The sequence below is a fragment of the Mastacembelus armatus genome, chromosome 7, assembly GCF_900324485.2.
Source record: "Mastacembelus armatus chromosome 7, fMasArm1.2, whole genome shotgun sequence".
In the NCBI taxonomy this organism is placed as follows: Eukaryota; Metazoa; Chordata; class Actinopteri; order Synbranchiformes; family Mastacembelidae; genus Mastacembelus; species Mastacembelus armatus.
Window position 1 is genome coordinate 22,755,545 of NC_046639.1, and position 14,962 is coordinate 22,770,506.

Below are 14,962 nucleotides of genomic sequence, written 5' to 3' on the forward strand. Positions count from 1 at the left end.
CAGGAGTACCTGTGTAAAGCCGTCTGAATGAAAAATGAGAATTAGGAGAGGCACGCCGTAAGTAAGTGGGATATGTGAAGGAAAACAGCAAAAGCCAGAAGTAGTAAATAGTGTGAGGAAAAGAAGAGAGAGGAGAGCAGAGAATGTAGCGGAGAAAGTAAAGTCTCTTCACAGTCAATTTATCATGTGAGTGATTTATTAGGCCAATTTGCTAAACATTTCAAATATGAGGGTGTCATTTTGCTCCTACTGTGATGGCATCATGGCTCTGAGCATACATGATGGGCACTTTATACTATTGCTGGACATCTATTAGTCTACATCAACTGGTCAATGAGAAAAACAATTTGAATGAATACATGAAAGCAAGAAACATCTTACCACAGTGCCCTTGGTACTGCACACGTATGTTCTTCTGGCTCTTGCAGGCATGCTGATGGAGCTCACACTCGTTCCGGTAGTCCTTTCCATCACTGCCACACACTGTCTGCTCAGGCCTGCCTTCACAGCCAAGGGGGCACATGCATTTAGCTGACAAGCCATCTGAGGACTGGACACAGGTGCTGCCGTAGCTGCAGGTCACCTCAGTGCAGGGATCCTTCAGAGCTGCAGGTGGGGACACAACACATCAGCAACAGTTAGTCAAAAGCGGAAAGGTTCTTGTGCTGAAGTGTACACCTGTCAACCAGCTGTACTCCACGACACCCACTGCTACTGTACACTAGAGTCCATCATGGATGACAGTACACCCTATTTAAGTGGATGGTGCTGCACTTTTGGAAGCCCATTGCAGTTATTCTGGGTTTGAAGAACTACTTGACACCCCTGGATAAGAAGCAGTACCACAGCTGTCTACTTGTATAAACAAGCTGTGTTTCATTTCACAGCACAGAGTGAATTGAATTAGAAGCTTTGCATTCACAGCACATTCTCTTCTGCTATGCTCAAGCATGCTTTAATCGCCATGGCTGAAAAGCGACCCTCTGAATATTTACCTTTGTACAAATGAGAGTGAGAGAGAAGAGGGAAAAAGGGGTAGAGGTATTCCCCCCCAAGGGTCTTTGTTTCCACCCTAATTAAACTGCACGCCACTTGTGGCTGAGTGACTCATTCCAGTGATAGGATTTAATTTTGTCTGTGTTTGCCACCAATGCAGGATTTTCTTGGGTTTCATATGTCTGACAAAAGGCGGCCATCAGGTTACCATCGCTGTCATCTCACAGCATGATGCATATTTATGACTGTCATGGACAAACATGCTCTCCCGAGAGACAGGAGCCAAGCGTTAGCAGCCTTCTCATTTCCTAAGCATGCCAAATTTAGAATAAACATTTGCCCATGTTTGATATTATCCTCTCTTTTGTTACAACCAACATCAGTGAATTTCACTGTAAAGGGAAGTTCATATATCGAACCTCAAATTAATTACTGTTTTTTCTTTCAGACCTTTTCATTTTGAAGAAAACTAATTGTGTGCAGATTGTGTTTCAGGTTCGTCTGTTTTAGAACATTTGACACATGCTTTCAGGATCAAATGGCACTGACTTATTAACTTATTAATCAGAGACTGGAATGGTTTCTGAAATGTATTATGGATGTGTAGGAATGCAGGAGTGGTACGAGGAGTACTCTTGATCAAAGGATAACCCCCCGCTTACCTCATCTTCATGACACCCGCCCCCCCTCGTCTTTTTTTTCCCCTACTGTCTCCTGTCAGGTCCCTTTGAGGTTTTCTGCGTTATACTCGTTAACGAACACTTTTTTCCATTTTATATTTGCGCTGTATTGCAGAGCAGTAACTTTGAAAGTGACTCTAAGTCTAATTTACAACAAAGCCAGCTCAAAAGTAACTTCAAAATAAAGTGCCAAAGTAGACCTCTAACTACAAAAAGACTGGTGGGAAACTGGAGACTAACTGAGCTCATGTCATTATTGGAAATCATAAGTCATTGTGAGCGACTGGTGCCAGACAGTGTGGACACCTGGCCTCTCTTTTGTGTCTAATCATGTGAACAATGAGACACTGATGACCAGTGGGAAACAGTGCTGCAGTGCTGTGTATGTACCACAGCAGGTAAAAGGTCAGGTAAATCATAACAGCAGCAATTACACAGAAGCTATACTTACTAACTCCTTTACCCTTACTCTTTCAAACAGTTTGTGTTCTCACTGCAGAAATGGGAGTGAGTGTGAGGGGGAGGCAGCGTATATGTCCTGACAAAAAGAAGCACTTTGTCAGAGTGCTTAACAGTGTCCATGAAAGGGTGTTTGTCAGGGTGGAGGGGGCAGTCACAGCCACTGAGGAAGAGGAGGAAGGTGAGGGAGAAGCCCAGTGATCCTCCACGCCTGCAGTGAGGTGCCCCTGTTTGCTTTGTGACGGTAAACAGCATCCTCCTTGCACTTCATGATCTCATTAAATAACAGTCCGACTTTCTCTCTCTACACACCCTCCCTTTCCTCCAAGCAAAATTGGCATGTTGACAGGAAAAGAAGGGTGGAAGCAATAGTCAGGGACACAAGTGCTAGGTAGAATAGCAAGGCGAGGAGGGGGCTCTTGATTTGAATACTAACAGGGGCCTATTTGGATACGAAGCACAGCCTCGATGGGGCGTTAGTGCAGATAAGACTTCTCAAACTCAGACAAGCAGGTAAATTGCCTGGGCGAATGTGATCAGTGTAACAAGCACACACACACACACACACACACACACAAATAAAGAACATGCTCACCACAGCAAAATTACTTATATTTTCTCATAATTATCATGTGAAAGGTGGCAGGAAAAAAAGCGGGTAAAGCGGGAAGCTGAAACAGACAGCAGATGTGGCTTCGCTAAATTAGAATGATCCTTGCTGCCAATTAGATCAGTCTCCCTTGCTGGAGTAAAGCTCAGCGAGGTTTAGACTGCAATGATAATGAGAATAAAAAAACAGATAAGGATACAGATAGACAGTGAGATAAAGACACAAAGTCACACCAATGCAATGGCAGTCCAACAGCCACAGATGACATTTCTAGATTATGGCAGAGAAAAGAGAAGACACCCCAAAGAACAGCCAGTATTAACACCAATTAAAAGAATAGTCACTAATGTATTTACACTTATTTTCAGAAAGGCTTTTAATGATCATTCATATTGATTTCATTTATTTATTTCAAATGCATTTAGTCTCATTCCTGTCCATCACAATAAGACATGGATTCAATTGGCTTGTTTTACTGAAGGTTTGCTCGTATTTTTCTAATCACAGGCATGTGATATTTGAACAAACGTGTCCTGGAATATCTACACTCAGAGGATTTCCTTCATTTGAATAAGAGGCCTGGCATTATCTGCTCGGTTGTGATTGGACTATCTGTGTGCCTACCTGTGAATGCATGTGCGGATGTGATTCAGAGTAACATCTCTGTAAGTGAGGTCAATGCAAGGTGGACACAAACATACTCAAATTCAATGTTCACGAGCTTACAGACACCAGAAGGAAAAGCAGCAGAAATAATCGAAAGAACCAGAGTTCCTGTTGATTTTGTAGCTCAGTCAAAGGGTCAGTTTTTCTAACAGCAATGACAAGCCACAGCCAATGTTTTCACAGTTAAGAGCCATACACTGTAGTCTGTTGGGATGAATAAACATGCAAAAACTTCAGCAAATTCGTATAATTCCTTTTGATTTGAATTTGAACACTAATTTACAGTCACTTTTGCACAGCTACAAACAGCGGACATGGCTGCCTAGATTCAAAATGGAGTGACTCTTGTGAGCTCCATTTAGAGAGTAGTGTTTTTCCTGCATGCATAAAAAATGCCATGTTTTATCATTAAATGTTTTAAATGCATTCTTAATTAAACTACATTTACTTTTTTTACCACTTATGTATATATATTGTGACTGTTGTGCCAAAGCACATTGAAAGTCACTGTACCAGAGTCAAATACTTTATGTGTCTAACATAATTGCCTTGCACTTTCTGTATAGTTGGGGGCAGAACTGTCTAATTACACCAGGTTTCTGTTAGAGAGTATTAGTTTGACATCAGACTCTTGGTTCCTGACAAGTAGCGAACCATGATAGTGAAGAGCGGGTGATGGGAGGATGGTGTCACCCTGAAAAGTGGGACAGAAGGGTTTAGAGGATACAGGATTACAGTGATCTTTTCTCCTCTCATCTCTCCCCCTGGCAGCCAGCAGACACAACAGCCAGGCAGGGGAGGAACTCTGCTGCTTTCTGATCCACTGTTTTGTGCTGCAGTTTATTAATGCTTCATTAGGGACAGGGAGCTGTCTGCACCATGCCGGCCTTACCTGATGCCCTGCTGCCACAGCACCAGCAGCAGTCCAGATGTGTGTAGAGATTTTGTGTGTTTTTATATTGCAGTGCATGTTTACAGAGAGCAGTGGAGTTCAGATAAGTCCTCAAGTGAGATTTTTTATACATATGCACGTGTATGTGTGCATGCATGTGCATGTATGTGCGTGTGTTTCGCTTCCTGTTGTGCTGGTAGTGATAAGGGAGGGAGCAGGGGGTTGGAGCTAATCAAATGCAATGATGCGATGTGGGGGAACTTGGCAGGGTGTGTTCTAATCAAGAACCCCCCCATCACCAGCAGGGGAAGAAGAAGAGAAAGAGTGAGAGACAGATAGCAAAGAGAGAGAGTGAGAGAGAGTATGATGGAGAGGAATACAACAAGGAGTGTGTTAAAATGTCATAGAAAAAACATTGCAAGAGTGGTGCAGAACACAAAATAAAAATATGCACAAAAACACTCTGACATTTACAGTAAGGGAACAGTTCAATATTTTGTGAAATATCAATATTATTTTATTTGTTTTTTCTATCAGAAGGAGGTGTTTGGACCGAGTCAGGCTGACTGTTTCCCACTTCTTTTCTTATTTTACCTCTTTCTTTCTACAACATTACACAGTTTTCTCCTCAATGCTGACACAAACTAGCTGCAACTTGAAAGCTTTCCAATTCTACTCTAAATGTTCGTGCTGTGACTAAAATCACTTGCCACCTAGTGTACTATGTTTATTTTATGTCATTTGGAATTTTTTTGTGTGAAAACGTAAAATATATGCAACATATTGTATAGTGGCTTCAGAAATGGTTGGTTTAAAAAAGAAATGTACAAACAAGCAAAGAAAGACTGTAAGAAAGAAAAGCAGAGAGGTGGGATGAAGTAGTGTGCCGAAGTGAGATAACGGGAAGGGTCTGAATGGGGGCAAGAAAAAGGCACCAGTCAAAAAGCAAATAAGATCAACATGATCAATGAAAACTGAGATCCAAGAACTAAATATGAAGGAGAATGTGCAGCCAGATATTCAAACCATGTGATGAAGAGCAGGAGGCAGGGACTGAGAGAAGGCCAAAGGATTAACTGTCCTACACACCTCTCCAACATGCTGGCCACACACACACACACAAAAAGATGCAAACACACTCTTTACTTTCTCTACTGTGAGGCCAATTGCTGGAAGATGGTTTTCTGTGTTTGATGTAGTTCTTCAAAGAGCTCCACTGAACTGCAGCTGCTCTCTTTTATATGTGTTGTTGTTTTACCCTTGAGAATGGAAAATGAACCATGAAAAGCCCTCATCATACTCCAGTCTGCTGGCCACGCTAACAACTAAGTAGGTGTGTGTGTGTGTGTGTGTGTATGTTGCATAGATTATGTCTGAGCAGATTTTAACTCAAATGTCTGAGGTGTGGGCTCTGCAAGACTTAGACGGAAAAGACTTTTAATGGGGTCATAGAATGGAGACTTTAATTGCTGCACTTTTTGGAAGACAATAATATTGTCCAACCTAAAAACAATAAATGTTTCAAATGTTGCACAGTAGCTGTCATTTTCCAGTGGCATCTCCGCTTGAAAGACACAGTGAAGCCGAGGTGGGGTGCTGAAATGACTACACTGGGCCCATTTATTCTGCTGAGTGACAGGTAGAAGGGAGGACAGGATTAAATCGTCTGGATGTGGCATTTATGACAAACACAGACAGAGATGTACAGGTCTTTCAAAGGACAACGCACAATTTCACATAAACCACTTAAACTCGTCAGTTAAACTTTTTCAAGAATGTGTGTAAATGTTAAAGAGTCATTTAAGCAAACAATTTGCTGCCTCTATATCCAGCACACACAGGGCAACACTTACATTCATTTCATTAATCGTTCATCTAAAACGTGGTTAGTGCAGCTTCAAAATATCAGCCAAACAGAGCTACTACATATCCTATCTGCTAATAAAAATGCTGGTCATGATGAAAGTGACTATGAATGTTTCATTAAAATCCATCTAGGGTTTGGAGGGATTCTTGTGTGCATTAACAAAGCTGTGATGGTGCCAATCATGTAAAAAAAAAAAAACTTCAGAAATAATCTTGTATTTGCATGTTTCATTAGGACAGGTGAAAGTGTCCTCACTGTCCTGCTAAAGGACTTTGGATGGTTATAAATCATGTGTCAAACCATCCACTCAGTTAAAGTGTTAGACCTCACTTTATTTTAGACCTGTAATCCTGATGGACAGTCTCTTTAACCTTGTGGCCTGCCTGTCACCTTAATGGCCTATGGGGAAAAAAAAGTCAGTATTAGCTATTGAAAAACCGTCAGCGCATGTATTAAGAGTTGTGTCTCTTGGATTAAGGTTAAGGTCCTCTGAAAGCAAAAGAGATCTGTGTTCCAGAATAAGTCAGTGAGTGCAGTTGGAAGTGGTATTAAGTGCTTGTTTGTTTACCTCTTTATGACCAGGATCACATAATCAATAATGCATTTATGTTGTTTTAAATTGTTGTTCTACACCAGGCGGCCCTGGATCAACAGCAGTGAGATGAAACTCATTAGACCCAGTTAGCAGATTTGGCATTACAGTGAATATTTAAGTTTAGGTTCACTGATGAAATGTTTTCATCACTGAAACTTCACTGAGAGCAACAAACAGGAGAAATTACTTTAGCATACATAATAGTCTAACAGATGAATACATCCAACGTGCAAAGCACCTTTGTGCCCACAAAATGACAACAAAATGAAAAGATGCTGTGTTTGAAATCAGTTAACGTCCATCTGAGAGCAATGTATTCAGAATGTCATCCCAGCCCTAGGAAGAGGCATAAGGATGCATGAGGGCTAAGTGGCGCATATGCCACAAGTTTCCTTTCATTAGCTCCTGATTAACGGAAGCTGGTGGTGGTGGGGAGCCAAAATCAGCACTGATGTGCAGCGAAGCGTTGATTAATCATACTTGGCTTTCACCGTCAACGCTTCCTAATGAGTAATGGCCAATAGGTGCAGAAAGGTGTTTAGAGCTGCTAACACGAGAGTTAGAGGTGGTGTTTTTCCTCACACACAGTGTTAGGGTTAGTTACAGTATCAACACACACTCCACATGAATGTATAATAAACTGTGTTCTGATAATTCACTCTCTCACATCTCTCTTCTAGACAACCCCATGTAAATTATTAATTTGTTCTTAATTAATTACTTAATGATAAAATAAATATTACATACTTGTCTGTCACTAACTGATATAAGAGAAACCATCTCAAGAAAACTGTCAGAGCTGCAGAACAATGAGAAGATAAAAACATATTTGCTGCAGTTCACAAAACTAAGTAGATTTCTTTCTGACTTTTCTCAAATGTTCACCTGTTTGTGTCAACTGCTGCAGACCTTTACCTGTATAGGATGCTAAACACATGTCACAATTCATATAGTAGTCTCTCATGACATGAACAGTCAAGACAAAATGTTTAGAAACCAGTTAGCTAAATCATGACTTACATTTTCTGTGATTATTTATTTATTTATTTTTTTGGAATAAACTGAAATAGCATCAGCAACAGCTTTGCAAACTTCGTCAACATAAAAAAACAAGACATGATCTTTTGAAAGCAATTGCTGAAATATGCCAGTAATGAGCGCTTGGCACCAAAGATTGAGACTTATTTAAAAAAAATAACAAATATCCTGTGGCTTGAAAATCAAAGTGTTGTTCATGAACGTCTATCCACAAGTGTGTTTCACGTGCACTCACACACAATCAGAAAAATTAGGATGCCCATTTCAGCCTTGCACTATAGGGCTATGTTTAACATGACAACAATTTAATTCAGACTATTTTGATAAGCCTCTCTCTCTCCCAGAGAGGCAGCGTGAAGCTGCAGAAGGAGCAGAGAGGACTGACATTTATTCAGTGCAAACGGTAGATGAAAATAACTTGGACTGATTCTCTTCCTTTCTGGCAAGCATTATTACTGCACAGACACTGTGTGTTATTCTAATCGTGAAAAATATTTTTAGATTCATGTGTAAGTAAGAAAAAAAACACATTTGGTGAAAACTGAAAGTATATTGGCCTTGTCTTCACAATCCTCACAGAGTTACAATGGAGATAATGTGATTAGGGTAAACAAACAACATAGCATTCACACTGCTGACAGAGACAATAAGTCATATGGTCACAATCACCAGTCAAGTGATTCTGATAAACACTATAAAATGGATGCATTCAATCCACGAGGGACAACATTTCACTAATGGATAATTATAGGAAAGACTGTCAGCTGCTTTTTTCCAGCCATACAGTCATAAAGTCTTATGCTGTGCAAAGCTGTGACTTGTGCCACTAGGATTGATGGGAAAATACAATCAAATCATAACAAAACAGATATTTTAGAAGTTAACATGAATTAATAATATTATTAGCTAATAATGTTTAATAGTCAACATTCAAAAATGTATTTTTCATTAGAATTTATGATCAGTATTTTTCTCTAGAAATACCTGAATATATTAGAAGTTTCCTGAGAATCATGGCCAAAATAAAAATATGAAATGAAATTGTTTGCTGCTCGTAGCCACTGTTGCTGGAATGATAAAGTCTTGTTTTAGGCTACTATTCACATAAATTATTCTACAGGCTTCCTGCAGTAAAAGGGGGTTAAAATACTTCTTGTCCATGGCAAAACTGGTCACTAAGCTTTTTCTACTGTGCTGTTTGAAACCACTCCCTCATTCACTCATGAACTAGTGTACTCCCTTTATAAAAGACACTCAGTAGCTTCCTGTGTAATGAAGAGCAACTTAGTAATGTCATTTTACCGATATGTGGCATGTTGAATAAATGTCACTTTTTTTATCTATAAAATACAACACATTGCACTGTGAGCTTGTTAGTAGGATGTAGTGTATATGCCATGGATTTATCATCTCATTGTGGCATTTTGGAGAGCCTGATGCACCCAGAAACCAGACTCTGACATGATATAGTGAATAGAGTCAGTTCAGACACAGGTCTAGACTCAAAAATGCTTCCCACAACAGCACAGTCTCATATTTATTCCTTTAGAATTTCTGCTAAAGACTGAAGACTGCTAGGTTTCTGTCCTCCCACTCAGTTAAGCACATTCACATTCCAGGACAGTGCCTCATTATATCGCAACACCAACAGCAGTAGGACTCTGGGTCCTAATCACCTGGATCAATAATCACCGCACTACATCATTCAGGCTTGGAGATGAGACAATGTGGGTTAATTCACAAGCACACATGATGACATGGCCATGTGCCTGAATATCTCAACATCTGAGGTTCAGTCTTTACTAAGGAATAAGGTAAGACTCGGAAGAGTTTAACATCTGTTTGCTTATTTTAATTTAGCAGTGGTAGAATTTACAATCAATCTCCCCATGAAAGCAAGGACTGTCTAATTTGTCCTCTACTGCCATAATGTGAACACACTGGGGAGTGAATGCAGTCGATGTATGTTCATTAAACAAACAGCAAGGCAGAGGTAGGTGTGTGTGTGTGTGTATGTTCGTGTTCTTTAAATATTACAAGTAGGCTACTAAGCTCAACATGGATCAGATGACTTAACAACTTTTTATAGACAAGTGTTTTTTTGTTTTTTGCCTCACATGGCAATAATGTCAATGAGTGACAAAGAATTTAGAAAAAGAAATTTAAATCAGGACATGTCTGCAGCTCCCCTCACACACACACACACACACACACACACACACACACACACACACACACACACACACACACACACACACAACACAGAAAACCCAAACCAATAAAGAGACAAACACATTTTTTTAGAAAACCAGCTCCTCGCGGTTGTTGCCATTCTTGTTCCACACAAATAACATAAAATATCCACTATTGTCTGCTGAGCTGGTAGTTGTCCTCATATTTTCAAGTACCACTCTGCTTTTATTATTTTCACTCTTTTCCATCTCTCCCAAAGTATACACATGGAAAATAACAAATAACGATGTGTGACGACGTGTGTGCGTGTGTGTGTACATAATTGGTGTTTTGCCTACAGATCTTTAAGAGGTGAACACTGGAGAGAGACAAAGACATGAAGAAGACAGGATTTGTCTTACAAGTGTCAGCGTTCACAGATGAGTGGAACAGCAAGTAAAGATGGATTGAGGACCCTGGTGAAGCCCATTATCCATCTTTATGTGCACGTGCGTGTGTGTGTGTGTGTGTGAAGGACCATAATAATAATTAACATTATTAACTATCTGTTTTCAAAATGCCTGCAGTGTGTTTATACACCAAGTGTGCTTGTGTGTGCATGGGTCTACATGCATACGAGTATAAATACAGTATCACTATACACACACACACACACACACACACACTCACATGCATGTTATGGTTATGAATACCAAGCAAGAGTCAATGCCCTCGGGAAATGAAAGCACGAAAAACCAAGTTATTTAAAATGACCTCTTGCCCTGTGTGTGTGCAGTACTGCGTGTGTGTGTGTGCACATAAATGTGTTCAGCAATCACCCCAGAGAAATTTGATTACTCGCTACGCTTGTGTGTGTGCGTGCATGCATGTCACTTCTGGTGAGTGTTGCAGTGAGAAACAGAAAAAGATTTTGTCTTAAGAAAATGGAGGAGAAGGTAGGAAATGAGAGAAATAGAGGAAGAAAGAAAGAGGGGAGAGCATGACAGTTATTTCTGGCTAGTCTAAAATGAGCATAGATGAAGTGAAAAGGGAGAGAGACTCAAATGGAAGAAGAAAAAAGGCAGGCAGGAAATGACATAAAAAGAAGAAAAAAGAAAAAGAAAAAGGAAGAGGGAGGGAGAAATACGAAGGGTAAAATGAAGTGGGGAGAAAAAAGAGGGAAAGAAGGAAGATTAGAGAGTGGTAGGGAAAAGGGGGAGAAGAAATGAAAAGAGAAAAACGAGGAAAGAAAAAGGAAGAAAAGATGCAGAGCTAGAGGTGACTCCTCATCAGTTAGACTGTGCACAACACTGTTATCAGCTCCGGCAAAGTCGAAAGTCATCTCTACCATCTACAGCTATTACCACCACTCCACTGTCACTGGGGGCAACGGGGTGTGTCACCGGGGTAACAACAGAGATCAAAAAAGAAAGAAAGAAAAAAAGAAGAAGAAAAGGAGGAAGAGGAAGGGAAAGGCAGCATGTACACATAAAGGTAGGCTGGCTTTTATCTCCGGACTCTCCGGCTCTGCTTTAGAATGAGGCTTTTGCTTGCAGGTGATTTTCTGAACCCACAGCTCTCAGCCAGTTTTGGATCCTACATAAATCAGGGTTTTACCCAGTCCAGCTCAGACACCTTAACAACCAGCCAGACCAGCCCCAGACAAAATGTACAGCTGGGGTAGTGCAGTCAGGTCAGAGACTGTTTTAGCTTCTCTAGTAAAAGAAAAAAAAGTTCACTGTGCTAAATCATTTTCAAACACATTTGTCAATTTAAAATACATTTCAAATATAGAGTAACTTTTTCATACATGCCCTGACTCTGAAAAGTCTACCTGCTTCATGGATACCTTTCCTACAACAGATATTCCCCCTGATGGTCTATCATATCATAGTTATGATACTGGGTAGAGCTCACCCAGTAAGAGACTGTCATTGATATGATTCTCATCACATTCAATTAGCTTCTATATGTATGGTCATTTAGTTTTATTATTACCATATAAAGCATTTTCATAACAGAATTAATTTTTCTGCAAAACCAACATCCAGAACTCAGACATAAAGTAGCCTTACACTCTGCATCTGAAAGTATATCCAGACACTGACAAAAACAGGACTTACAAATATGAACTAAGGTGTTTCGGAAATAACATAACTTTTGCCAGGATCACATTACTTTCACAACAGAGACCAGTGTTCTCATCAGGTATCCTGTGGGCTGGGTCTATTAAACAAAGGCTGTAGCTAGACAAGATCGTGGTTTTAGTAAAATATTGAAAATGAAAAGTATCAACATCAGTTTCTTAAATATTTAACCACAGTCTTTTCAAAACATAAATGTGAAAGTTCTGCTTTACCTAGTGCTTCAGTTTGTGAGGGGATATTGGAGGGAAAGTACACCCAGATAAAGTGAGGATTTTGCAGATATGTTCACTATAAATCTTTCCTCATTGATTTGAGAGGAAAGGTAATCCTGCTGGCATTATAATGTATAGCAGGTGCTAGAAAAACTAACTTGCAAATGTGAATTGGCTGTAAATGAGGCAGATTTAAACCTTTCATGTAATAAATACAAAAGTTATTGTATAACACTGTGGAAAAAAAAAGATCTATATCTACATATCTATATATACAGAAACTAAACTGCACTACTTGTATGAAAAGCCTTATATTGAAGATGAGAGGTTCACATTCTCCTGCACTGGGCCATATGTTAGAGCAGACAGAGCAGGTGGGGAGTACTGATGCTTTTCTCCTTTGACTGTGAGGACACGAGAGTGTGTCAGTGCTGGAGAGATAAAGCTCTAAGGCACAGAGAGAGGAGGAGAGAGAGGAGGAGAGAGGAAGAGGAGAGTGGAAGGCAGCGGGCTGTGCTTATGGTCAATTCTCGACAACACACATGTACGCACACACTCACACAAAATCAATGGGCATTGATCACTCTCTGGTACCCCAGTCATCACACTCACATGCACATGCACAACATTTTTGGCTTTACTTGTTGCACTCCTTCAAGAAGAAAAGAAAAAAAGAATGAAAACTCCATGTTCCACTAGACTGGCCACACAAGATGAGTTCTGCAGCACTTCTGTAGCCCTCTCTGGGAAAGGGAGTGTATTTACCACCCTGCTCCAAGTTCAATATTAGGAGAGCCAACATGGTGCACGCTCCCTAGCCGACTGCAAAGTGTGCATGCCCATACACACAGCAATATGCACACACACACACACACACACACACACACACACACAGCTCACAGATGCCCACATGCCTCTTGTCTCTCTGAACCAGAATGTGTTCTGCTGCCTGTTTCTCTCCCTCTCCTTGAGTTCTTTCTTTTCTTAACTGACGACTTTTCTCTTTCTGCCTTGTGTTGTTATCAGGCACTCCTGTTGGGCCAATTTAAACGCAGCGTCTCCTTTTAATTTTGATAATATCTGAGGCCATTATCTTCTCACTGCCTGACCGCTTGACCGCCTTACTGCCCCCGCCAATCCCAAATCATCCATCTAGAACAAAAGGAAGATAATGAAGAAGCTGGAGCAGCGCTGGTCTGAGCCATTAAGGGCCAGGTTATGTGAATATTACACAGGAACACTGAGGACAAGTAAGTGTTATCGCCTCAACAGCATGTGGGCCATTTTGTCCTGCCCTCAGGAGGGAACTTGCACTGTTACCCTGGCACTTAAATGGTGTAATAGCCTGTTCAGTGTTATGAGTGATTTGCTAAATGATTGCGGTTAAAGTAGATTTTTCCAGTGTTAAACCAAACTGAGCTGAGCTGAACTGTGTAGTCAGGAGAGTGGAAATATATGGACATATACTATATCAGGAAGGGAGGACTGGGAACACACTGTCATTGCTACAAAAATGTCTGACAAATCCAGATTGTAAACAAGCAACTTTATTAAGTTAGAACCACAAGTGAGCTCATATTGGTAAAAATGTCTCACTGCACAAGAAAACTGCAAAACACATGTATCATGTGTCATGTATGACCCTAATCTCAACAATGATATAATTACCAATAAAACCAATAACCAGAACTATGAAAATAAAACCCAGATTGTATGAAACCAGAGTTTCTCACTCACATATGTAGTGCATGTCCTGGTGAATCATTACAGAGCATGAAGGTGAAACACTGGCCACTGTGGCCACAGGTGACAATTAAAGGATGGCAAATGCTCAGAGGCACCAGTGGCACAGGCAGAGAAGAGCAATAAAGTCAGAAAACGTACAATCAGTGTGTGTTTGCTAATGTTCCTCACTATAACAGGGGTCACAGCAGGTCACCAAGTCTCAGAGTGTTTGAAATGAGCATTGTGGGATTTATTGTTTAAAGGTTTAAAAGTTTAAAATTAATTTGTTATTTCTTCTTTCCAAAGATTTAGTCTTGCTTTAGTGATGTTGGCATCTATTAGACCTTCTGGTTGATGCTCCTTTCCCATTCACCAAAGCCTCAGACTTTAGTACAAACAAAATGTTCCATATGAATCTAGTCCTTTTAAAAGGGGGATAATCTATGAGAAAGCTACTTTTTTGTGGCTACACTCCTGAATGCCAGATAAGACGTCTGAGCTGATTTGAATTGGACATGACATTTTTTTAGAACGGTAGCCAATTCACTTACTCAATGAAAACCTGCCATTTACACTGAATGAGTCAAACGAGGCTTTGCACAAAAGTACCAATCCAACTACCCACATTATTCTTAAAGGTAAAAGCTCTCTCATTCCTTCAGCTCCCTCTCTTTCTGCACTGTCTCCCACTTTTCCCCCTTCCCATGGTTATCTTTCTATTCCCCCATCAGCCCTGAGGTGTACTTAGTGACCTGCCCAGACCCTGTGTACCGGCTGAGTGTACTGGCAGAAAGAGAATGAAAACCTCTCACATTTTACTTTTGTAACTGTTTTTGAAAAGATGCTCTATAAATAAACCAATAATGATTAATATTATATTAAATAGTGTTTATAGCCAGACCA

At 40.3% G+C, this 14,962-nt stretch overlaps 1 protein-coding gene across 3 annotated transcripts in view; it reads right to left on the bottom strand.

Moving 5' to 3' along the window:
* agrn (agrin) overlaps window positions 1-14,962 on the bottom strand; it is a 215,912-nt gene that overhangs the window by 75,146 nt on the left and 125,804 nt on the right. For all 3 annotated transcript variants that reach the window (XM_026332448.1, XM_026332447.1, XM_026332449.1), the window contains one exon: window positions 382-606. In XM_026332448.1, the coding sequence (XP_026188233.1) occupies window positions 382-606 (225 nt within the window). The remainder of the gene's footprint in view (window positions 1-381; window positions 607-14,962) is intronic.